The sequence below is a fragment of the Oenanthe melanoleuca genome, chromosome 25, assembly GCF_029582105.1.
Source record: "Oenanthe melanoleuca isolate GR-GAL-2019-014 chromosome 25, OMel1.0, whole genome shotgun sequence".
NCBI classification, from domain to species: domain Eukaryota; kingdom Metazoa; phylum Chordata; class Aves; order Passeriformes; family Muscicapidae; genus Oenanthe; species Oenanthe melanoleuca.
The window spans coordinates 2,604,793-2,629,916 of record NC_079358.1 but is presented as its reverse complement, the minus strand read 5'-3'; the positions used below and the strand labels follow the sequence as shown (position 1 = coordinate 2,629,916).

Genomic DNA, 25,124 nt, shown 5'->3' with positions numbered 1-25,124 from the left:
ATGGTGGGGAAATCCTGGGAGTGGTGGGGAGAGCCTGGGAATGGCGGGGAGTTACTGGGAATGGAGGGGAGTTACTGGGAATGGTGGGGAGAGCCTGGGAATGGCGGGGAGAGCCTGGGAATGGTGGGGAGAGCCTGGGAATGGTGGGGAGTTACTGGGAATGGAGGGGAGTTACTGGGAATGGCGGGGAGTTACTGGGAATGGTGGGGAGTTACTGGGAATGGCGGGGAGTTACTGGGAATGGCAGGGAGTTACTGGGAATGGTGGGGAGTTACTGGGAATGGAGGGGAGTTACTGGGAATGGCAGGGAGTTACTGGGAATGGTGGGGAGTTACTGGGAATGGAGGGGAGTTACTGGGAATGGTGGGGAGAGCCTGGGAATGGTGGGTAATTCCCATGAATTCTGGGTAATTCCCAGGGAATTGTGGGTAATTCCCAGAGAATTGTGGGTAATTCCCAGGGAATTGTGGGTAGTCCCTTGGAATTGTGGGTAATTCCTGGGAATGGTGGGTAATTCCCTGGGAAATATGGGTAATCCCTTGGAATTGTGGGTAATCCCAGGGAATGGCAGCTGATTCTCGGGAATTGTGGGTAATTCCTGGAATGGCAGCTGATTCCTGGAAATTGTGGTTAATCCCAGAGAATGGTGGGTAATTCCCCGAGAATGGTGGGTGATTCCCATGGAATGGTGGGTAATCCCTGGGAATGGTGGGTAATTCCTGGGAATGGTAGGTAATTCCCAGGAATGGTGGGTAATTCCCTGGGAATGGTGGGTAATCCCTGGGAATGGTGGGTAATTCCCTGGGAATTGTGGTTAATCCCAGAGAATTGTGGGTAATCCCTGGGAATTGTGGGTAATTCCTGGGAGTGGTGGGTGATTCCCAGGGAATGGTGTGTGATTCCCGGGTTTCCCCCGGAGCAGCGGAGATCCGGAAGGACATGAGCGGGCACTACCAGAACGCGCTGTACCTGGGCGACGTGGCCGAGAGGGTGCGGATCCTGCGCAACTGCGGCCAGAGTGAGTCGTTCCCGACGGGAATTCCGGGAATTCCAGGCACAGGAAGTCATCCCCAACGGGAATTCTGGGAATTCCGGGCACAGGGAGTCATTCCCAACGGGAATTCCGGGCACCAAGAGTCATTCCCGATGGGAATTCTAGGAATTCCGGGCACAGGGAGTCATTCCCAACAGGAATTCTGGGAATTCCGGGCACAGGGAATCATTCCCAATGGGAATTCTGGGCACAGAGAGTCATTCCCGACGGAAATTCCGGGCACGGGGAGTCATTCCCAATGGGAATTCCAGGAATTGCGGGCACAGAGAGTCATTCCCAATGGGAATTCTGGGAACAGGGAGTCATTCCCAATGGGAATTCTGGGCACCAAGAGTCATTCCCAACGGGAATTCTGGGAATTCCAGGCACAGGGAGTCATTCCCCAACGGGAATTCCAGGCACAGAGAGTCATTCCCAATGGGAATTCCGGGCACAGGGAGTCATTCCCAATGGGAATTCTGGGAATTCCGAGCATCGAGAGTCATTCCCAATGGGAATTCTGCCCCAGGAGCTCAGGAAAGGCTCTTGGATCCCCAAGCATCTCTGTCATTCCAGTGCTTATTCCCATTATTCCTATGGTTGTTCCCATTATTTCCAGTTGTTCCAATGGTCATTCCCATTATTGCAGTGGTCATTCCCATTACTGCAATGGTCGTTCCTATTATTCCAATGGTTATTCCCTAAATCCTTGGAATAAATTCCCTAAATCCATTCCCATTAAATCCAAGAGGAGCAACATCTGCATTTTTCCAGTGGTTATTCCCACTATTCCAATCCTCATTCCCATTATTCCAGTGCTTATTCCCATTATTCCAATGTTCATTCCCATTATTCCACTGGTTATTCTCATTATTCCAGTGGTCATTCCCATTATTCCAATGGTTATTCTTATTATTCCAATGATCATTCCCATTATTCCAGTGGTTATTCCCATTATTCCCATGGTCATTCCCATTATTCCCATGATTATTCCCATTATTTCCATGGTCATTCCCATTATTCCAATAGTCATTCCCATTATTCCAGTGGTCATTCCCATTATTCCCATGGTTATTCCCATTATTCTCATGGTCATTCCTGTTATTCCCATGGTTATTCCCATTATTCCCATGGTCATTCCCATTATTCCAATAGTCATTCCCATTATTCCAATGGTCATTCCTGTTATTCCCATGGTTATTCCCATTATTCCCATGGTTATTCCCATTATTCCCATGGTCATTCCCACTATTCCCATGGTTATTCCCATTATTCCCATGGTTATTCCCATTATTCCCATGGTCATTCCCATTATTCCAGTGGTCATTCCCATTATTCCCATGATCATTCCCATTATTCCAGTGGTCATTCCCATTATTCCAATGGTCATTCACATTATTCCCATGGCTATTCCCATGGTCATTCCCATTATTCCCATGATCATTCCCATTATTTCCATGGTCATTCCCATTATTCCAATAGTCATTCCTGTTATTCCCATGGTTATTCCCATTATTCTCATGGTCATTCCCGTTATTCCCATGGTCATTCCCATTATTCCAATGGTCATTCCCATGGTCATTCCTGTTATTCCAATGGCCAATCCCATTATTCCAATGGTCATTCCCGTGGTCATTCCCGTTTTTCCAGAGTCCCTGGCGTTCCTGACGGCCGCCACGCACGGGCTGGACGAGGAGGCCGAGAGCCTGCGGGAATCCTTCGATCCCGAGAAAGAGACGGTGGGAACGGCGGGAAAACTCCCAGAAAACTCTGGGAATTTGGGAAGGAGGGAATGGGGATGATGGGGGAAATCCTGGAAAACTGGAATTTGGGGACAGTGAGATCCACTGAGGGAAGCTCCTGGAATTTGGGAAGGAAACAGTGGGATCCAGTGAGGAAAATGCCTGAAATTTGGGGAGGAGGGGATGGGGGAAATCCTGGAAAACTCCTGGAATTTGGGAACAGTCGGATCCAGTGGGGATGAGGCTCCTGAAAAACTGGAATTTGGGAAGGGAAGGGCAGGATCTGAGTGGGGATGGGAGGACTCCTGGAAAAACCAGGAATTTGGGAAGGAGGGAGGAGCATCCTCACCTCAGGTTAGGGCTGGGAATGGGATTTCCCTGGCCCATCCCAACATTTCCCTGGCTCATCCCAACGTTTCCCTGGCTCATCCCAACATTTCCCTGGCCCATCCCAACATTTCCCTGGCTCATCCCAACATTTCCCTGGCCCATCCCAACATTTCCCTGGCTCATCCCAACGTTTCCCTGGCTCATCCCAACATTTCCCTGGCCCATCCCAACATTTTCCTGGCTCATCCCAACATTTCCCTGGCCCATCCCAACATTTCCCTGGCTCATCCCAACATTTTCCTGGCTCATCCCAACATTTCCCTGGCTCATCCCAACATTTCCCTGGCCCATCCCAACATTTTCCTGGTTCGTCCCAACATTTCCCTGGCCCATCCCAACATTTCCCTGGCCCATCCCAACATTTTCCTGACCCATCCCAACATTTCCCTGGCTCATCCCAACATTTCCCTGGCCCATCCCAATGTTTTCCTTGCCCATCCCAGTGTTCTCCTGGTTCATCCCAACATTTCCCTGGCCCATCCCAACATTTCCCTGACTCATCCCAACATTTCCCTGGCCCATCCCAACATTTCCCTGGCTCACCCCAACATTTCCCTGGCCCATCCCAACATTTTCCTGGTTCATCCCAACATTTCCCTGGCTCATCCCAACATTTCCCTGACTCATCCCAACATTTCCCTGGCCCATCCCAACGTTTTCCTGGCCCATCCCAACATTTCCCTGGCCCATCCCAACATTTTCCTGGCTCATCCCAACATTTTCCTGACCCATCCCAACATTTCCCTGGTTCATCCCAACATTTCCCTGGCCCATCCCAATGTTTTCCTTGCCCATCCCAGTGTTCTCCTGGTTCATCCCAACATTTCCCTGGCCCATCCCAACATTTCCCTGACTCATCCCAACATTTCCCTGGCCCATCCCAACATTTCCCTGGCTCATCCCAACATTTCCCTGGCCCATCCCAACATTTCCCTGGCTCATCCCAACATTTCCCTGGCCCATCCCAACATTTTCCTGGTTCATCCCAACATTTTCCTGGTTCATCCCAACATTTCCCTGGCCCATCCCAACATTTTCCTGGCTCATCCCAACATTTTCCTGACCCATCCCAACATTTCCCTGGTTCATCCCAACATTTCCCTGGCCCATCCCAATGTTTTCCTTGCCCATCCCAGTGTTCTCCTGGCTCATCCCAACATTTTCCTGGCTCATCCCAACATTTCCCTGACCCATCCCAACATTTTCCTGGCTCATCCCAACATTTTCCTGGCCCATCCCAATGTTTTCCTTGCCCATCCCAACATTTCCCTGGTTCATCCCAACATTTTCCTGGCTCATCCCAACATTTCCCTGGCCCATCCCAATGTTTTCCTTGCCCATCCCAGTGTTCTCCTGGCTCATCCCAACATTTTCCTGGCTCATCCCAACATTTCCCTGACCCATCCCAACATTTTCCTGGCTCATCCCAACATTTTCCTGGCCCATCCCAATGTTTTCCTTGCCCATCCCAACATTTCCCTGCCCATCCCAGATCCCAGCCGTGGATCCCGAGGCGCGGCTGCTGCAGCCCCCGGCCCCGGTGCTGCCCCTGGACACCAACTGGCCCCTCCTGACCGTGTCCAAAGGATTCTTCGAGGGCTCCATCGCTGGAAAAGGTCAGAATTCCCAGAATTCCCAGGATTTGGGATCAGCACTGGGGGGTTCCCGTGGCTGTGGTCGTGGGAAAGCCGTGGAATGTTTTGGGAAGGGGGAAAAGGGGATGGAAAAGTGGGAAAGGAGCTGGGTGGGAAGAACCTGGAGTGGGATCAGGACTGGGGTTGACCCCAGGAATGGCCAGGGATGTGGGAAGTCATGGGATGAGCAGCTGGAAAAGGAGATGGAGAATCCTGAGTGGGTTCAGGCTGGTGAAAATGGGGATCCAGGGATTTCAGGATCTGCCAGGGGAAATTTGGGATCTGATCCCAGGGAATGGGACAGGACAGGAGAACATCCTCAAACTGGGTTAGGGTCGGATTTTTGGGATGATTTTTCCATTAAAAAAGGGTTGGGAAGCGTTCAAGGGGCTCAGGGAGGGTTGGGTCCCCATCCCTGGAGGGAATTCCTGGAATTCTGGGTGTCCAGCTGGGGCATCAATCCCACCCCACCTTCATAAGTCCCAAAATTCCACTGGGAGATGTGACAGCACAGCTGCTGGCTGGGGTTTTCCCCTCATGGAATCCTTTCCTGAGGGTTTTCCCTGGTTTTTTTTTAGGGAAAGGAGGAGCCCTGGCTGCTGACATCGACATGGACACCGTGGGCACCGAGGGCTGGGGCGAGGACGCCGAGCTGCAGCTGGATGAAGGTGGGAAAATCCTGGAATTTCCCCTTGGAAAAAGCATTCCCTGTGCTCCCTGGGACCCCCCTGGCATTCCCTGCTCCCTGCAGACGGATTCGTGGATGCTGGGGAAGGATTCGGAGAGGAAGGAACGGGAAAAGGGCAGGAGGAAGGAGGAGGATGGGAAGTGGAAGAGGATTTGGATCTTCCCCCCGAGCTGGTAGGAGAACCCTGGGGCATCCCAGCATCCATCCCTTGGGAATTTGGGAAGCAGGGAATGTTCTGTGGGATCATCCAGCTGGGATTTCAGCTGGGATTCCGGGATTTTCCCTCAGGATGTCCCTGCTGGCCCTGCAGGAGCGGCTGAGGACGGATTCTTCGTGCCCCCCACCAAAGGCACCAGCCCAGCCCAGGTAAAACCCTGGATTTCCTCAAAAAAACAGGAATTTCCTCCTTCTGCCCTTCTTTTTTTTCGTTTTTTTTTAGGATTTGTGAGCCCAGTGTGGGAATTCCATTGTGGGAACTCTGCCCATCCCAATCCCACCTGGATTCTTCCTCTTTTCCAGGTGTGGTGCAACAACTCCCAGCTCCCTGTGGATCACATCCTGGCAGGATCCTTCGAGACAGCCATGAGGGTGAGTTCTCCATGGAATTTTGGATGGAAAAACTCCTCCTTTCCCCTTTATTTCACCCTCTCCACCCCAAATCTTCACTGTGAGTCCATTTGGGAATATCCCACCCCCATTTTTCCATGATTTGTCCCAAAGTGAAGCTTCGGCACTGCCTGATCCAGGTTTTCCCCACCCAATCCATGATTTTTTTTTTATTTATTTTTTTTTTTCCTCCCTCTCAGCTGCTCCATGACCAGGTGGGAGTGACCAACTTTGGCCCCTACAAGCAGCTCTTCATGCAGACCTTCTCCCGAGGCCGGACGACATTCCAGGCTCTTCCCAGCCTCCCTGCCATGTATGGATTCCCACACCGCAACTGGTGAGCGCTGGGATGAGCCTCTCCCGTGTTCCAGGGGTTCTCCTGGCTCCTGGAATGCTCTTCCTGGGGAGAAATCCCAGGTTTAGGAGGTTGGGAATGAGTTGTGGATGATTCCTGTCTGGACACCCAGAGCAATATCTAGGAATTCCTTGGGAATCTCCTCCAGGCATGGGGAGGAGCTGGAATTCCCGGTTTGTGGGGAGAGCTGGGAATTGTGGGGGGCACAGAAGGGTTTGGGGGATGTGCAGGGCTGGATCCTCATGGAATGAGTGGGGAGAGTTCAGGGAATGGAGAATCCTGAGGGGGCTCAGCCTGGAGAAAAGGGGGATCCAGGGGGAATTTGGGGATCTGCCAGGGGGGATTTGGGATCTGATCCCAGGGAACGGGACAGGACAAGAGGGGAGTCCTCAGGCTGCAGCAGGAGAAGTTTAGGTTGGATATTTGGGATGATTTGTCTATGGAACCATTGGGAGGTGCATTCCCATCCCTGGAAGGAATTCCCAGGAATTGGGAACTCTGGCCTTGCTGCTCCTGGAATTCCATCCCACCCTCACCGGGCCCACACAGCCCCTGCTCTCCTCTCATCCCCCTGATGCCTAAATCCCAAATTTTGGGATGGTAGGAAAGAGGGGGCCCACATAAATCCCGAATTTTGGGATGGCAAGAAAGAGGGGGCCAGCACAACCTCCACTCTCCCTTGATCCCTAAATCCCAAAAATTTGGAATGCCAGGAGAGATGGGGCCAACACAGCCCTTGCTCTCCCCTCATTCCCTTGATCCCTAAACCCCAAATTTTGGGATGGCAGGAGATAGGGGACCACCCAACCTCTGCTCTCCCCTGATCCCTAAATCCCAAATTTTTGGAATGCCAGAAAAGAGGGGGCCAACACAACCTGCTCTCCCCTGATCCCTAAACCCCAAATTTTGGGATGGCAGGAGATAGGGGCCCACCCAACCTGTTCTCCCCCATCCCTAAACCCAAATTCGGGCCGCAGGAAGGAGGCCGGGCTGAAGAACGCGCTGCCGGCCGTGGGGCTGAAGCTGAACGATCTGATCCAGCGGCTGCAGCTCTGCTACCAGCTGACCACGGCCGGGAAGTTCGAGGAGGCCGTGGAGAAATTCCGGCTGATCCTGCTCAGCGTGCCCCTGCTGGTGGTGGACAACAAGCAGGAGATCGCCGAGGTCAGGGCTGCAGCACGGTGGGGTTCTGAGGGGTGAAATATGGGGATTCTGAGGGGAGAAATCTGAGATTGCTGAGGGGGAAATGTGGGGATTCTGAGGGGGAGATGTGGGGTTGGTGAGGGAGAAATGGGAGGATTCTGAGGGGGAAATGTGGGATTGCTGAGGGGAAGAAATGTGGGGATTCTGAGGGGAGGAAATTGGGGGATTCTGGGGGGGAAATGTGGGGATTCTGAGGGGGAAATGTGGGAATTCTGAGCGGGGGGAATGTGGGAATTCTTAGGGGGAAATGTGGGATTGGTGAGGGGAGGAAATGTGGGGATTCTGAGGGGGGAAATGTGGGGATTTCTGAGGGGGAATGTGGGGATTCTGAGGGGGGAAATGTGGGGATTTCTGAGGGGGAAATGTGGGGATTCTTAGGGGGGAATGTGGGATTGGTGAGGGGAAGAAATGTGGGGATTCTGAGGGGAGGAAATTGGGGGATTCTGAGGGGGGGGGAATGTGGGAATTCTTAGGGGGAAATGTGGGGATTTCTGAGGGGGAAATGTGGTATTGCTGAGGGGAAGAAATGAGGGAATCCTGAGGGGAGAAATCTGAGATTGCTGAGGGGGAAATGTGGGGATTTCTGAGGGGGAATGTGGGAATTCTGAGGGGGAAATGTGGGGATTCTTAGGGGGGAATGTGGGATTGGTGAGGGGAAGAAATGTGGGGATTCTGAGGGGAGGAAATTGGGGGATTCTGAGGGGGGGGAATGTGGGAATTCTTAGGGGGAAATGTGGGGATTTCTGAGGGGGAATGTGGGAATTCTGAGGGGGAAATGTGGGGATTCTTAGGGGGGAATGTGGGATTGGTGAGGGGAGGAAATGTGGGGATTCTGAGGGGGGAAATGTGGGGATTTCTGAGGGGGAATGTGGGGATTCTGAGGGGGGAAATGTGGGGATTTCTGAGGGGGAATGTGGGGATTCTGAGGGGGGGGAATGTGGGGATTCTGAGGGGGGAAATGTGGTATTGCTGAGGGGAAGAAATGTGGGAATCCTGAGGGGAGAAATCTGAGATTGCTGAGGGGGAAATGTGGGGATTTCTGAGGGGGAAATGTGGGAATTCTGAGGGGGAAATGTGGGGATTCTTAGGGGGGAATGTGGGATTGGTGAGGGGAAGAAATGTGGGGATTCTGAGGGGAGGAAATGCAGGGATTGCTGAGGGGAGGAAATGTGGGAATCCTGAGGGGGAAATGTGGGGATTTCTGAGGGGGAGATGTGGGAATTCTGATGAGGGGGAAACATGGGGATTCTGAGGGGGACATGGGAGGATTCTGAGGGGGGAATGTGGGAATTCCTGAGGGGGAAATGTGGGGATTCTTAGGGGGAAATGTGGGAATTTCTGAGGGGGAAATGTGGGATTGGTGACGGGAGGAAATGTGGGAATTCTGAGGGGGGAATGTGGGGATTCCTGAGAGGAGAAATCTGGGATTGCTGAGGGAGAAAATGTGGGATTCCTGAGGGGGGAAATTTGGGATTGGTGAAGGGGAAATGTGAGAATTCTGAGGGGGGGAATGTGGGAATTCTGAGGGAGAAATGGGGGGATTCTGAGAGGGAAATGTGGGAATCCCGATGCCGGGGTGTCCCCAGGGAAGGGTTTGACCCTGGATTTGGCCCATAGGCACAGCAGCTGGTCGCCATTTGCCGGGAATACATCGTGGGATTGTCCATGGAGATCGAGAGGAAGAAACTGCCCAAGGAGACACTGGAGCAGCAGAAAAGGATCTGTGAGGTGAGGGGGGCCTGAGGGGAAAAATACAGAATTATTGAGGGAAAAACCACGAAATTCCCAAGGGGAAAAACCTGGAATTACTGAGGGGGAAATGTGGGAATTTCTGAGGTGGAAAATGTGGGATTTCTGAGGGGCAAAATATGGAAACTCCTGAGGTGAAAAATGTGGAATTCCTGAGAGGGAAATGAGAGAATTACTGAGGGGAAAAGGTGGGATTTCTGAGGGGCAAAATATGGAAATTCCTGAGGTGGAAATTGTGGAATTACTGAGGCGGAAAACATGGAATTTCTGAGGTGAAAAGTGTGGAATTCCCGAGAGAGAAATGAGGGAATTACTGAGGGGAAAAGGTGGGATTTCTGAGGGGGAAAATATGGAAATTCCTGAGGTGGAAAATGTGGAATTCTTGAGGTGGAAAATGTGGGAATTCCTGAAGGGGAAATGAGGGAATTACTGAGGGGAAAAGGTGGGATTTCTGAGGGGGAAAATATGGAAATTCCTGAGGTGGAAAGTGTGGAATTACTGAGGCAGAAAACATGGAATTTCTGAGGTGGAAATGAGGGAATTACTGAGGGGAAAAGGTGGGAGTTCTGAGGGGAAAATATAGAAATTAGTGAGGTGGAAAATGTGGGAATTCCTGAGGGGGAAATGAAGGAATTGCTGAGGGGGAAAGATGGGATTTCTGAGGGGGAAATGTGGGAATTCCTGAGGTGGAAAATGTGGAATTCCTGAAGGGAGAAGAGTGAGATTCCTGGGGTGGAAAAAAAACTCAGTGGAAATTTGGAATTCTCCCTTCAACACAAACACAACAGGGGCTGCCTGGAACCGAGGGATTCCCTGTCATAATTCCCTTTATTCCCAAGGATTCAATCCCAATTTTCCCTCTTTTTCCTGGTAGATGGCTGCCTACTTCACACACTCCAACCTGCAGCCCGTGCACATGATCCTGGTGCTCCGCACCGCCCTCAACCTCTTCTTCAAACTCAAGAACTTCAAAAGCGCCGCCACCTTCGCCCGGCGCCTGCTCGAGCTCGGCCCCAAGCCCGAGGTGGCCCAGCAGGTGAGCCCCAAATGTCCCTGTCCCCAAATGTTCCTGTCCCCAAATGTTCCTGTCCCCAAATGTCCCTGTCCCCAAATGTCCCTGTCCCCAAACGTTCTTGTCCCCAAATGTTCCTGTTCCCAAACGTTCTTGTCCCCAAATGTTCCTGTCCCCAAATGTCCCTGTTCCCAAATGTCCCCAAACCCAGAAGGCAAGGGCCCCAAAATCCCTGTCCCCAAATCCAAGCTGTGACCCTGTTTTTGCGATGTTCTTGTCCCCCAACCCCCACTAGGACCCTTTTTTGGAGTGTCTCTGTCCCCAAACCCGAGGTGAGGCCCTCATGTGTGAAACCCCTGCTGTGACACCATTTTTGGGGTGTCCATGTCCCCAAACCCCCACTGTGACCCATTTTTATTGTGTCCCTGTCCCCAAACCCCTGCTGTGTTCCCGTTTTGAGGTGTCCCCATTCCTAAACCCACACTATGCCCCATTTTTGGGCTGTCCCCACCCCAAACCCCCCAATTTTTGGGCTGTCCCCGTTCTGACACGCTGCCGCCGCGCAGACGCGGAAGATCCTGGCGGCGTGCGAGAAGAACCCCGTGGACAGCCACCAGCTCAACTACGACCAGCACAACCCCTTCGACATCTGCGCCGCCTCCTTCCGCCCCATCTACCGCGGCAAGGCCCTGGAGCGCTGCCCCCTCAGCGGCGCCTGCTACAGCCCCGAGTTCCGCGGGCAGATCTGCCGCGTCACCACGGTGAGGGGACAGTCCCCGCTGGGGTACCATCCCTGGGCTCAGGGTTGGGGTGTGTGAGGGTCACTGGTGTCCTCAGGGCAGACATCTTGTGTTTGCTGAGCGGATTCCCGCCGGGAAGGCCTGTGGGAGTTGGGCCTGGTTGGTCTGGAGGAGGCTGAGGGGGAGTTTCATCAATCCATGGAAATATCTTCAATATCCATGGAAATATCTTCAATATCCATGGAAATGTCTCCTCTGAGGGGATTTGGGCTCTGGAGCATGTTTCCCACAGGGAAGGGCTGTAGGAGTTGGGCCTGGTTGGTCTGGAGGAGCCTGAGGGGGAGTTTCATCAATCCATGGAAATATTTTCAATATCCATAGAAATACCTTCAGTAGTCACGGAAAAATATCAAATATCTCCAGTATCCCCAAAAATCTCTCCTCTGAGAGGGGATTTGGGGATTTTCTCACATGGAAGGCCTGTGGGAGTTGGGCCTGGTTAGTCTGGAGGAGCCTGAGGGGGAGTTTCATCAATCCATGGAAATACCTCAAATATCTATGAAAATATCTTCAATATCCATAGAAATATCTTCAATATCCATGGAAATGTCTCCTCTGAGGGGATTTGGGCTCTGGAGCGTGTTTCCCACAGGGAAGGGCCGTAGGAGTTGGGCCTGGTTGGTCTGGAGAAGCCTGAGGGGGAGTTTCATCAATCCATGGAAATATTTTCAATATCAATGGAAATATTTTCAATATCCATAGAAATATCTCCAATATCCATGGAAATATCTCCAATATCCATGGAAATCTCTCCTCTGAGGGGATTTGGGGATTTTCCCACAGGGAAGGCCTGTGGGAGTTGGGCCTGGTAGGTCTGGAGGAGGCTGAGGGGGGATTTTGTCCATCCATGGAAATATCTTCAATATTCATGGAGATATCTCCAGTATCCCCAAAAATCTCTTCTCTGAGAGGGGATTTGGGGATTTTCCCACATAGAAGGCCTGTGGGAGTTGGGCCTGGTTGGTCTGGAGGAGGCTGAGGGGGACCTGAATTTCCACCCTTAAATCCCGAATTTCCACCCTTAAACCCCAAATTTCCCCCCTAAATCCCAAATTTCACCCCTAAATCCCGTTTTTGTCCCTGCAGGTGACGGAGATCGGCAAGGACGTGCTGGGGCTGCGCATCAGCCCCCTGCAGTTCCGCTAGGAATTCTCCTGGATCAGGGAATTAATTCCCTCTCCCCATCCCACCTTCCACCCCAATCCCTCCCTTCCCCATTCCCATCCTCTCTTCCCAGTTTTTCCCCACTCTGGATTGAAGTTTTCCCCCCACATTTAGCAGGATTTTTGGTTTTTTGTTCCCAAACCAGTTTTTCTGTGCTTTTATCCCAGTTTTTTTTCCAGAGTGGCTCTTCCCAAATCCTAGAATTCCTCTGCTCCCCTTAAAATCCCAAAAAACTGCTTGGAAAAGCTGTGGCTGGCTCTGTAAATCCTGAATCCAGGGAAATCCTGCTCCCTCCCTTGTGTCATGAGCTCCCCTCGTTAATAAAAGTTCATTAATCACCTGGATTTTCCTGCTTTGCAGCTCAGGACACATAAAAGAAATGGAATTTATTCCCTTTTCTCAGTTTGGAGAGCTGGGAATTCTCCAGTCACTCCTGGGATGATGTGTGTTAATTAGTGGGGTGTAATTAGTGCCCCAATTAACCCTGAGGGTTTTTCTTGCTGGAGTTTTGTCCTTTGGGATTCCCAGATTTGGCCCCAGGACATGGAAAAGGCTCCAGGATTCCCAAATTTGGATGGGAATAAAAACAGGGGAGGATCCAGGGATGGAATTCCTGCTGGGAATGTGCAGGGAATGGAGTATCCTGGAGAAAAGGGGGATCCAGGGGGAATTTGGGATGTTCCAGGGGAAATTTGGGATCTGATCCCAGGGAATGGGACAGGACAGGAGGGAACGATCTTGAGCTGTGCCAGAGTTGGAATTTTGGGATGAATTTTCCATGGAAAAAGGGTTGGGAAGCGTTCAAGGGGCTCATGGAGGGTTGGATCCCCATCCCTGGAGGGAATTCCTGGAATTCTGGGTGTCCAGCTGGGGATTGATCCCAGCTCAGCCTCACTTCTTCTGGAATTCTTTCCCTGAACCCCAAAACAATCCTGGGAATTCTGTGGGAATTCCATCCCCAATCCCTGGAATTCTTTGGGAATTCCATTCCCAAACCAATCCTGGGAATTCTTTCCCTGAACCCAAATCAATCCCAGGAATTTTTTTACCCCAACTCCAAACCAATCCTGGGAATTCTGTGGGAATTCTTTCCCCCAACCCCAAAATAATCCCAGGAATTTCTTCCCCAAACCCCAAAACAATTCTGGGAATTCTGCAGGAATTCTTTGTCCTGGACCCCAAAACAATCCTGGGAATTCTTCCCTCAGTCCTGAGAATTCTATGGGAATTCTTTCCCCAATCCCTGGAATTCTGTGGGAATTCTTTCCCCCAACCCCAAAATAATCCCAGGAATTTTTTTACCCCAACCCCAAACCAATCCCTGGAATTCTTTCCCTGGACCCCAAACCAATCCCTGGAATTCTTTCCCTGGACCCCAAACCAATCCCTGGAATTCTTTCCTTGAACCCCAAACCAATCCCAGGAATTCTTTCCCTGGACCCCAAACCAATCCCAGGAATTCTTTCCCTGGACCCCAAACCAATCCCGGGAATTCTGTGGGAATTCTTCCCTCAAACCAATCCCGGGAATTCTTTCCCTGGACCCCAAACCAATCCCGGGAATTCTTTCCCTGGACCCCAAACCAATCCCAGGAATTCTTTCCCTGGACCCCAAACCGATCCTGGGAATTCTTTCCTTGAACCCCAAACCAATCCCGGGAATTCTGTGGGAATTCTTCCCCCAAACCAATCCCGAGAATTCTGTGGGAATTCTTCCCCCAAACCAATCCCGAAAATTCTGTGGGAATTCTTTCCCGAACCCCAAACCAGTCCCGGGAATTCTGTGGGATCGGAATTCCAGCCGGGATCTCCTCCCCGCCGGGTTCTTTTGTCCCTTCCTTGGGGACAAACGGCCGCCAGCGATTTCCCACGGGCGGGGCACAAAAAGGGACAAAAGGGACAAAAAAGGGACAAAAAAGGGACAAAGGGACCCCCGCGACCCCCGCTGGGTCCTGCCCCAGTTCCGTCCCTGCGGGTGGGGAGGGGGCACGATGGCACCGATGACGTCACCGGTGTCACCAATGTCACCTCCCCGCGGGGCGGGTAATTACGGCGTGGGTTGGGGGTTGGGGTGGGGATTGTCCAGGGGGGGTTTGGGGTGGGATTTAAGGAATTCCCTAAAGAGAATTTTGGGAATTTTAGGGAAAATTCTTCCCCTCTAATGGGAATTTTGGGGTGGATGTTAAGGAAATTATTCTCCCGAGGAGGATTTTGGGATGGGTTTTAATGAATTCCCTAAAGAGAATTTTGGGAATTTTAGGGAAAGTTCTTCCCCTCTAAGGGCAATTTTGGGATTTTAGGAGAAATTCTTCCTCAAGGGGGGAATTTTAGGGTGGATTTTAAGGAATTCCCTGGGGGGAATTTTGGGATGGATTTTAGGAGAAATTCTTCCTCAAGGGGGGAATTTTAGGGGGATTTTGGGGTGGATTTTAGGGAAAATTCTAGGAGGAAAAAAAACAAGTTAATTGTGCAGCCCAGCTGTATTTACCAAAAAAAAAAAAAAAATTCCCAAACTTTCTAAATCCTAAACCCCCCCCAAAATTCCCTCCCCCCCCAGTTTCAAATCCATCCATTCCAAAGAATTTTGACCCCAAAATCTTCGCTCCAAGGCGCAGCTGGGGGTTGAATTTTGGGGAAAAAGACCCAAATTCCTGGAATTTCTGTTCCATCGGGTGGGATCCCATTGGATGCTGGAGTTGAATTCCATGAGGATGAGAATTCCAGGATTTTAGGGGCGTTTAGGATTTGGGAAACCCAAGTGCCTGTAATCCCCATTATCCTACAAAAAAACAAAAAACAGGTCGGGTTTAGGAGATTTTTGGGATATTTTTGGATCCCAAAAAAAACCCCAAGTGGATTTTTCCATCACCTCCAGGTAGGCAGTGGAGAGCAGGGCTCGGTCCAGCCTCTTCTTGATGGAGGGAGGCTGTGGGGGGAAAAAGGGAAAATCACAGTTGGGAAAAGCGGGAAAAATATCCCAAAATCTCAGGGGACACGGATTTGGTGTCCCTAAAAGATTTGGGGACGTGGATTTGGTGTTGGGGACACGGATTTGGTGTCCTCAAAGATTTGGGATCTGGATTTGGTGTCTCAAAAGTTTGGGGACATGGATTTGGTGTCCCTAAAGATTTGGGATCTGGATTTGGGGACATAGATTTGGTGTCCCCAAAATATTTGGGATGTGGATTTGGTGTTCCCAAAGATTTGGAACAAGGATTTGGTGTCCCCAAAAACTGGGGACACAGATTTGATGTTGGGGACATGGATTTGGTGTCCCCAAAGTTTGGGGACGTGGATTTGGTGTCTCCAAAAAATTTGGAACATGGATTTGGTGTTCCCAAAAATTGAGGACGTGGATTTGGTGTCTCCAAAAGATTTGGGATCTGGATTTGGTGTCCCCAAAGTTTGGGATCTGGATTTGGTGTCCCCAAAAACTGGGGACACGGATTTGGTGTCTCCAAAAGATTTGGGACATGGATTTCGTGTTCCCAAAAATTGATGACGTGGATTTGGTGTCTCCAAAAAATTTGGGACCCAGATTTGGCGTTCCCAAAAACTGGGGACACACATTTGGTGTCCCAAAAATTAGGGACATGGATTTGGTGTCCCAAAAGTTTGGGGACGTGGATTTGGTGTCCCAAAAGTTTGTGGACGTGGATTTGGTATCCCTAAAGATTGGGGACGTGGATTTGGTGTCTCCAAAAGATTTGGAACATGGATTTGGTGTTCCCAAAAATTGAGGACGTGGATTTGGTGTCTCCAAAAAATTTGGGTCCCAGATTTGACATTCCCAAAAACTGAGGACACACATTTGGTGTCCCAAAAATTAGGGACATGGATTTGGTGTCCCCAAAGTTTGGGATCTGGATTTGGTGTCCTCAAAAGATTTGGAACACGGATTTGGGGACGTGGATTTTGTGTCCCCAAAAGTTTTGGGACCCAGATTTGGCATTCCCAAAAATTTGGGACACGGATTTGGTGTTGGGTACATGGATTTGGTGTCCCCAAAGATTTGGGATCTGGATTTGGTGTCCCCAAAAAATTTGGGACCCAGATTTGGTGTTTCCTAAAACTGGGGACACGGATTTGGCGTCCCAAAAGTTTGGGGACATGGATTTGGTGTCCCTAAAGATTTGGGGTCTGGATTTGGAGACACGGATTTCATATCTCCAAAAGATTTGGGACCTGGATTTGTTGTCCCCAAAAGATTTGGAACACGGATTTGGGGACATGGATTTTTTGTCCCCAAAAAATTTGTGACCCAGATTTGGCATTCCCAAAAACTGAGGACACGCATTTGGTGTCGCAAAAGTTTGGGGACGTGGATTTGGTGTTCTCAAAGATTTGGGATCTGGATTTGGTGTCTCCAAAAGATTTGTGGACGTGGATTTGGTGTTCCCAAAAACTGGGGACATAGATTTGATGTTGGGGACATGGATTTGGCATCCCTAAAGATTTGGGATCTGGATTTGGTGTTCCCAAAAATTGAGGACGTAGGTTTGGTGTCCCCAAAAGATTTGGGACCTGGATTTGGTGTTCCCAAAAATTTGGGACAAGGATTTGGTGTCCCCAAAAACTGGGGACACGGATTTGGTGTTGGGGACATGGATTTGGTGTCCCCAAAGATTTGGGGACGTGGATTTGGTGTTCCCAAAAGATTTGGAACATGGATTTGTGGACGTGGATTTGGTGTCCCTAAAGATTGGGGACGTGGATTTGGTGTCCCTAAAGATTGGGGACGTAGATTTGGTGTTCCCAAAAGATTTGGAGCATGGATTTGGTGTTCCCAAAAATTGAGGATGTGGATTTGATGTCCCAAAAGATTTGGGATCTGGATTTGGCGTTCCCAAAAATTTGGGGCAAGGATTTGGTGTCCCCAAAGATTTGGGGACGTGGATTTGGTGTCCCCAGAAATTAAGGATGTGGATTTGGTGTCCCCAAAAATCAGGGAGGCTCCAGCACAGCCTCACCCTCTGGACCGTGGCGTAAACGGTGAAATCTCCGGGTTCCTCCCGATGCCTCGGATTCTCCTGCCAGGGAAAAAAAAAAAAAAAAGTTCAGGATGCACCAAAAAAATCCGAAATTTTGGGATAAAAATGGATTTTAAAAAATTGGAATGACCCCACCAGTGTCCTGGGAGTGACCACGGCGTAGATGGTGGCTCCTTCCACGGGGGCCTCGCTGGTCCTGGGCTGGGGACACGGAAATTTAAAAATTTATTATTTATTTATTTTAAAACGAACACAAATTTTAAAATAAAATTAAATTAAAAATTAAAAATTAAAAATTAAAAATTAAAAATTAAATTAAATTAAATATAATGAAATAAAATATAATGAAATAAAATATAATGAAATAAAATATAATGAAATAAAATGAAATAAAATAAATTGAAATAAAATTTTAAAAATAAAAAATATAACAAAATAAAATAAAATATAATGAAACGAAATAAAATGAAATAAAATGAAATAAAATAAATTGAAATAAAATTTTAAAAATAAAAAATATAACAAAATAAAATAAAATATAATGAAACGAAATAAAATGAAATAAAATGAAATAAAATAAATTGAAATAAAATAGAAAATAAAAAATAAAATAAAATAAAATATAATGAAATGAAATAAAATAAATTGAAATAAAATAAAAAAATAAAATAAAATATTATGAAATGAAATAAAATAAATTGAAATAAATAAAATAAAATAAAATAAAATAAAATAAAATAAAATAAAATAAAATAACAGGCAATAGTTAAAAAGGATCAAATTTGGCGTTCCCAATATTCCCAAAATTCCCAAATAGAAGGAATTTCCTCATGGAATTTTCTCTTGGAATTTCCTCCTGGTTAAAAAGGATCAAATTTGGATTCCCAATATTCCCAAAATTCCCAAATAGAAGGAATTTCCTCCTGGAATTTCCTCATGGAATTTTCTCTTGGAATTTCCTCCTGGTTAAAAAGGATCAAATTTGGATTCCCAATATTCCGGGGCATTCCCGGATTTTAGGGTGGGAATAAGAACATTCCCAGATTTTCAGATGGGACATACCCAGATTTTGGGAAGGAGCATTCCCAGATTTTCGGGATGGGAAGGAAGGAACATTCCCGGATTTTGGGATGGGAAGGAAGGAACATTCCCGGATTTTGGGGTGGCACTCACGGGGTTCTTGGCTCCCACCTCGGCGTAGACGGTCAGCGGCTGCTCCGGGGGTCCCGCGGGGGCTCCGGGGGGGTCTGTGGGGTCACAATTCCCAGATTTTGGGGCTCCCAACTCCCAAATTTTGGGATAAGAATTCCCAGATTTTGGGGTTCCAAACTCCCAAATTTTGGGATAAGAATTCCCAGATTTTGGGCTCAGAATTCCCAGATTTTGGGGTCAGATTTCCCAGATTTTGGGTTCCAAACTCCCACATTTTGGGATAAGAATTCCCAGATTTTGGGGTTCCAAACTCCCAAATTTTGGGATAAGAATTCCCAGATTTTGGGGTCAGAGCTCTCAGATTTTGGGCTCAGAATTCTCAGATTTTGGGGTCAGATTTCCCAGATTTTGGGTTCCAAACTCCCACATTTTGGGATAAGAATTCCCAGATTTTGGGGTTCCAAACTCCCAAATTTTGGGATAAGAATTCCCAAATTTTGGGCTCTGAATTCCCACATTCTGAGGTCAGAATTCCCAGACTTTGGGCTCAGAACTCCCGGATTTTGGGCAGGGGTTCCAAGGGTCAAAATTCCCAGATTATGGGCCCAAAATTCTCAGATTTTGAATTTAGAACTCCCAGATTTTGGGTTTAGAATTCCTGGATTTGGGACTCTGAATTCCCACATTCTGAGATCAGAATTCCCAGATTTTGGGCTCTGGATTCCCACATTCTGAGATCAGAATTCCCAGATTTTGGGCTCTGAATTCCCACATTCTGAGATCAGAATTCCCAGATTTTGGGCTCACAACTCTCAGATTTTGGGGTTCCAAACTCCCAGATTCTCGGCTCAGAATTCCCAGATTTTGGGCTCAGAATTCCCAGATTTTGGGCTCAGAACTCCCAGATCCCCCCAGATCCCTCCCTCTCCGACATTCCCCACAAACCTTCCCGGGAATTCTCCTTCCTCCTCCTCCTCCTCCTCCAGCAGAGCCCGAGGATCAGGATCAGGATCAGGATCAGGCCCGCGGCCCCGCCCAGCCCTGCCCAGAGCCCGAAATTCCCTGGAATTCCTGCAAAAGAATCCCCAAAATCCCGGAATTATGCTGGGAATTCAATCCTTTAAATCGGGGCTTAAATCCTGGAAAATTGAGGAAATTCCCTGGAATTCCCAAGGAAAGTTCACCTGCGCAGGTGAGCGGGGCCGGGGCCGCTCTCCAGCCCGCGGCGTTGCTGAGGTTGCAGAGACAAATTTGGGGTTCAGCGTCCTCGGGGACCCACTGGAACCGCTGGGATGGGGATCCCGGGAATTCTGGGGGTTCCGTGGAGTTTGGGGATCCTGTGGATTTCGGGAATTCCGGGGGCTCCTCAGGGCACTCCCAGCGGATGGAGACGTTCCCGTTCCCGGGGCTGGAGCAGAGCAGGGACAGGCGGCACCAACCCCGATCCCATTCCAGGATTTGGGATTCCAGGGATGGCTCCGGGATGGGATCTGTGGGGACAGGGAGACAGAGTGAGGTGACAGAGGGACAGGGGACAGAAGACGGACAGGGAATAAGGACAGAGGGACACAGGGACAGGCGGCACCAACCCCGATCCCATTCCAGGATCTGGGAATTCAGGGATGGTTCTGGGATGGGATCTGCGGGGACAGGGACAGACAGAGTGAGAGGGGACAGATGGACAGGGGTCAGAGGGACAGAGGGACAGGGGGACAGAGGGACAGGGAATAAGGACAGAGGGACAGGCGGCACCAACCCCGATCCCATTCCAGGATTTGGGATTCCAGGGATGGTTCTGGGATGGGATCTGCGGGGACAGGGACAGACAGAGTGAGGTGACAGAGAGACAGGGGGACAGGAGGACAAGAGGACACAGGGACAGAAGGACACAAGGACCCCGCCACTCACCCCACACGGACACTCGGAAGCACTGAGGGGAAATGGGGAAAATCCCGGAGGAATTCTCAACCTCGGCCCTATAGACGCCGCTGTCGGCGCTGTGCGCCGGGGAGATGCACAGGGCGAGAATTCCCGGCTGGAATTCGGCTCTGCCGTGGAAAGGACCTTTGGGATCCCAGACATTCCCATCCCTGGTGACCGTCAGGATTCGCCACCGTGATCCCGAATCCAATTCTGCTCTCCAGTGGATCTTCCCCCACTCCCGCGGGGGTTCCTCGGGCTGCAGGCACAGCGATCCCCCGGCGGTCACAGCCCGGGCTCGGCATTCCTGGAGCTCTGAACCGGAGCCAGGGAGCCCCAGGAGAGGGAGGCTGTGACCCCAGGAGAGACCCCACGGCCACTCCTGGTCACAGGGGCTCATTCTCCATCCCCATCCCAAAATTTCCATTCTCTCCACACCATCCCAAACTGGTTCTGTGTCCATTCCCCATCCCCATCCCAAAATTTCCATTCTCTCCCCATTATCCCAGAGCGGTTCTATATCGGTTCCCCATCCTAAAATTTGCACTCTTTCCCTATTATGCCAAATTGTTTGACTGTCTGTTCCTCACCCAAATCCCAAAATTTCAATTTTTCTCCCCATTATCCCAAACTGTCTCTGTATCTGTTCTCCATCCCCATCCCAAAATTTCCACGTTCTCCCCATTATCCCAAACTGGTTCTGTGTCTTATTTCTCATCCCCATCCCAAAATTTCCATTTTCTCCCCATTATCCCAGACTGGTTGTGTCTATTCCTTGTTCCCATCCCAAATGTTCACTCTCTCCCCATTATCCCAAACTGGTTCTGTGTCTATTTCCCATCCCCATCCCCAAAATTTTCACTCTCACCCCATTATCCCAAACTGGTTCTGTACCTGTTCCCCATTCCCACTCCAAAATTTCCATTTTCTCTCCATTTCCCCCAACTGGTTCTGTGTCCATTCCTCATCCCCATCCCAAAATTTCCACTCTCCCCATTATCCCAAACTGGTTCCGTGTCCATTCCCCATCCCAAAATTTCCACTCTCTCCCCATTTCCCCAAACTGGTTCCGTGTCCATTCCCCATCCCCATCCCAAAATTTCCATTTTCTCCCCATTTCCCCAGACTGGCCAAGTGTCCACTCCCCATCCCAAATTTCCCTCTCCCTCCCCACCATCCCCCGCCCCAAACCCGGCGATTTTCGCCCCCTGCCCCCTTCCTTTCCTCTCAACTTTCTCAATTTTCTCTCCTCTCCTCTCAGCCCGGATGTCACAGCCCCCAAAATAAAACCCACAGAGCCGCTGCTGCTTCCTGGGGCTCTGCGTGGCCAGGGCGGCTCTGGGGCCTCTCAAACCCACAAAACCCTCCAAAAAAAATTTATTTTTTCCCCACATCCCCCCAATTCAACTCCCACCCGTCCCTATTTTTTCTTTTTTTTTTTTTTTTTTTTTTTTTTTTTTTTTTTTTTTTTTTCCACCAGGAATTTCCTCCCCCAGAGCCGCCCGGTTTTGCTTTGGAAAATCCAAAATTTCCAGCGGCTCCAGCACCAAAATTTGGTGAAGCTGCAGGTTTGGGGACACCCTGAGGATCAGGAAATTTGGGAATTCCAGAAGCTGGAGCAAGGAAAGGTGGAAAATCCTTTTCTGGAGGAGTGTGGGCGGGGATTGTTGATGGGAAGGAGCTTTTCCCGCTGCTCCAGATCCCAAAATTCCGGCAGGATCTGGGAATTGTCTTTTCCTGCTGCTGCCAGGGAAGAGGGACAGGGTCCCAAAATCCTACTGGGGGAACTGGGGGGGCTCAGCCTGGAGAAAAGGGGGATCCAGGGGGAATTTCGGGATCTGCCAGGGCTGGGATTTGGGATCTGATCCCAGGGAATGGGACAGGACAGAAGGGAACGGCCTCGAGCTGGGCCAGAGTTGGAAATTTGGGAAAAGGCCTTGAAATGACCTCGGGGAGGTTTGGAGTGGCCACCCCTGGAAGTGTCCAGGAAATTCCTGGAATTTTGGGTGTCCAGGTGTGGGATCGACCCGAGCTTGGGCTCCAAAACCTCGGAGCTCTTTCCCAAACAAAAATCCTGGGATTCTGCAAATCCTGGAGTTGTCACCAAAAAAACCCAAAAACTCCAAGGTGTGGCCAGAAGATGCTGCAGGCGCCTGGAGATGCCCCGGGGAGACTCCACCTCCCAAATTCTGCTGTTTCCCACTCCAAGCCCAAACCTTCTCCCAAATCCCGCCGCTCCCCACACCCCAAAATCGCCCTTTTTAGGAAAAACAACCCCAAAACTCTCGGCCACCAGCAGCTGCCCCAAAATCCTGGGAAAACGCGGCCGCGCTGGTTCAGAAAAGGGATTTCAATTCGGGAAAAGTGGTGTCTGGTGGGTTCGGGAGCTGTCGTGACAGGGAAGTCGCGACTTTCACCCAAATCCCACACCCTGCCCAGGAAGGGGAACCAGCCCCGCGTCACCGCCCCGCGCTCCGCTTGGGTGGGGTGAAAAAAACCGAGAAAAAAAAAACCCCAAAATCCTGATTGAACCCCCCGCTCCATCCCCCAAACCTTCCAGCGTTCCCCTGGAATTCCCGAATTCCCAAATTTCCCTCCTCACCTCGGCTCCGAGCCAGCCCCAGCAGCAGCGCCAGCAGCGCCGGGGGACAGCGGGGACCCCCCGGTGGGGACATGGCCCAGGGACCCCCCGGGAGCCGCGGGGACCCCTCGGGGCTGGCGAGTGCCCGGCGGGGACTCGGGGACTCGCTCCGCTCCTTCCTCCTCCGCTCCTTCCTCCTCCTCCTCCCCCTGTCCCCCCCAGGCCGCCCCTCCCGCGGTGGGGACACGGACACGTCGCGTGGGTGGCGCTGCTCAGCCCTAAAACTGGCAGGAAATTAATTAAATTGATTAATTTTAATTCGTTTTAAGTGTCCCAGGAGGGTGTGAGGGGTTTTTTTTGGTTTTTTTTTTTTTGTTTCCTTTTGCAGCGGGGACATCGCCATGGCTCCGGACACCCCGGCGGCTGCAGGGCCGGGAGATTTGGGGGACCCCAAAATGAACTTTTCAACCCCAAAATCCCCGTTCCAGACCCTAAAATCCTCCTCATTCCAGCCCCAAAATCCACCTCGTTCCAACCCCAAAATTCTCTTTCCAACCCCAAATTTCTCCTCCTTACAACCCCAAAATTCTCCTCCTTCCTGCCCCAAATTTGTCCTTTTTCCATCCCCAAAATTCCCGTTCCAGACCCCAAAATCCTCCTCATTCCATCCCCAAAATTCCCATTTCAGACCCAAATTTCTCTTCATTCCAGACTCCAAATTTCTTCTCCTTCCAGACTCAAAATTCTCCTCCTTCCTCCCCCAAAAATTCTCCTCGTTCCAGCCCCGAAATCCTCTTTCCACCACCCCAAATCCCCTCGTTCCACCCCTAAAATCCCATTCCAGATCCCAAAATCCTTCTTTTTCCAGACCCCAAATCCCCATTCCAGCCCCAAAATTCCTGTTCCAACCCCAAAATTCCCCTTCCAACAACAAAATCCCCATTCCAGACCCCAAAATTCCCATTCCAACCCCAAAATTCCCATTCCAGTCCCCAAAATTCCCCTTCCACATCCTCCCCGTTTTTCTGGGATTTTCTCCTCTCATCCCCATCCCGCATCCCTGAGCCGGCAGGGAAGGAAAATCCGAGAAATTCCTGAAACTTCTTTTAAAACCAAAAGACCGGGAGGTGGCAGCAGGAGACCGCGAGCGGTCCCCGACCCCAAATCCCAAATTTTCATCCCAAAAAATCCCAAATTTTGATCCCAAAAATCCCTTGGGGAATATTTGAATTGGGAATAGGGGAGAGCTGGGAAAACCCTGGAAAAAAAAAAAAGGAGGAAAATTCAGATTTTTTCCAGATGTTTGGGGTTAATAATTTATTCTTATTCGGGGATTAGATGAATTAATGAATTTAATTTATTAATTGATTAACTGTGATTAATTAATTAGTCCCCTCCCAGTTAATCCTCCCTGGTGGCAGATGTCACCTTGTCCCACAGCCAGACAAAACCCCAGACAAAAACAAGGAGATTTCGGGAATTAAGGGGGACCAGGGCAGGGAATAAAAGGGAATAAAAGGGAATAAAAGGGAATTAAAATTATCCCAAGGGGGCAGAAACATCCCTTGGAGAAATCTTGGAATTGTGCTGGAGCTGCTCCGAGGGGTTCTGACCCCCAATTTTTTTTTTTATTTTATTTTTTTCCCCTTTTTTATTGTTTTCTGGGGTTTTTTATTTTTTGTTTTGTTTTTGGTTTGGTTTTGGTTTTATGGTGTTGCAAATTCCCAAATTTGTTCCCCCAGAATTAGAGATTTTGGGAGGAATTTCCTCCTGGGAGGGCTGGATCTCCATTCCTGGAGGTGTCCGAGGAATTCCTGGGATTCTGGGATTTTGGGATTCTGAGATTCTGGAATTCTGGGGTTCTGGAATTCTGGGATTTTGGGGTTCTGGGATTCTGGGATTTTGGGATTCTGGAATTCTGGGGTTCTGGAATTCTGGGATTTTGGTGTTCTGGGATTTTGGGGTTCTGGGATTCTGGAATTCTGGGATTCTGGGATTTTGGGGTTCTGGAATTCTGGGATTCTGGAATTCTGGGATTCTGGGATTTTGGGGCTCTGGGATTCTAGGATTCTGGAATTCTGGGATTCTGGGATTTTGGATTCTGG

At 49.9% G+C, this 25,124-nt stretch overlaps 2 protein-coding genes across 2 annotated transcripts in view; one reads left to right on the top strand and one right to left on the bottom strand.

Annotated features, from left to right (window-relative positions):
* COPA (COPI coat complex subunit alpha) overlaps window positions 1-12,765 on the top strand; it is a 57,095-nt gene extending 44,330 nt beyond the window's left edge. Inside the window, exons 21-33 of the mRNA XM_056509925.1 lie at window positions 923-1,018; window positions 2,684-2,772; window positions 4,658-4,781; window positions 5,378-5,467; window positions 5,551-5,660; window positions 5,776-5,853; window positions 6,007-6,075; window positions 6,294-6,430; window positions 7,426-7,612; window positions 9,269-9,379; window positions 10,275-10,436; window positions 10,979-11,173; window positions 12,299-12,765. Coding sequence (XP_056365900.1) covers window positions 923-1,018; window positions 2,684-2,772; window positions 4,658-4,781; window positions 5,378-5,467; window positions 5,551-5,660; window positions 5,776-5,853; window positions 6,007-6,075; window positions 6,294-6,430; window positions 7,426-7,612; window positions 9,269-9,379; window positions 10,275-10,436; window positions 10,979-11,173; window positions 12,299-12,358 — 1,508 coding nt within the window. The 3' untranslated portion in view covers window positions 12,359-12,765. The remainder of the gene's footprint in view (window positions 1-922; window positions 1,019-2,683; window positions 2,773-4,657; window positions 4,782-5,377; window positions 5,468-5,550; window positions 5,661-5,775; window positions 5,854-6,006; window positions 6,076-6,293; window positions 6,431-7,425; window positions 7,613-9,268; window positions 9,380-10,274; window positions 10,437-10,978; window positions 11,174-12,298) is intronic.
* Window positions 12,766-14,838: 2,073 nt separating this feature from the next.
* CD244 (CD244 molecule) lies at window positions 14,839-23,249 on the bottom strand. Its single transcript, XM_056510589.1, has 9 exons — window positions 23,041-23,249; window positions 20,427-20,753; window positions 19,703-20,008; window positions 19,464-19,589; window positions 18,540-18,613; window positions 17,502-17,567; window positions 17,346-17,405; window positions 15,245-15,301; window positions 14,839-15,154 (listed from the first exon to the last, which is right to left on the bottom strand). The coding sequence occupies exons 1-9, from the start codon at window positions 23,111-23,113 to the stop codon at window positions 15,104-15,106; spliced, it is 1,140 nt and encodes a 379-aa protein (XP_056366564.1). The 5' UTR covers window positions 23,114-23,249; the 3' UTR covers window positions 14,839-15,103.
* Between the last annotated feature and the right edge of the window lie 1,875 nt (window positions 23,250-25,124).

What these genes read in the sequence shown, in the direction of transcription:
- CD244 (XM_056510589.1), bottom strand. Translation starts at nt 23,113, where the DNA reads ATGTCCCCACCGGGGGGTCCCCGCTGTCCCCCGGCGCTGCTGGCGCTG. An exon ending in GGCCCCGCTCACCTGCGCAG is followed by an intron (nt 19,590 to 19,702) that starts GTGAACTTTCCT and finishes ATTCTTTTGCAG; the next exon opens with GAATTCCAGGGAATTTCGGG. An exon ending in TTTACGCCACGGTCCAGAGG is followed by an intron (nt 15,302 to 17,345) that starts GTGAGGCTGTGC and finishes TTCCCCCCACAG; the next exon opens with CCTCCCTCCATCAAGAAGAG.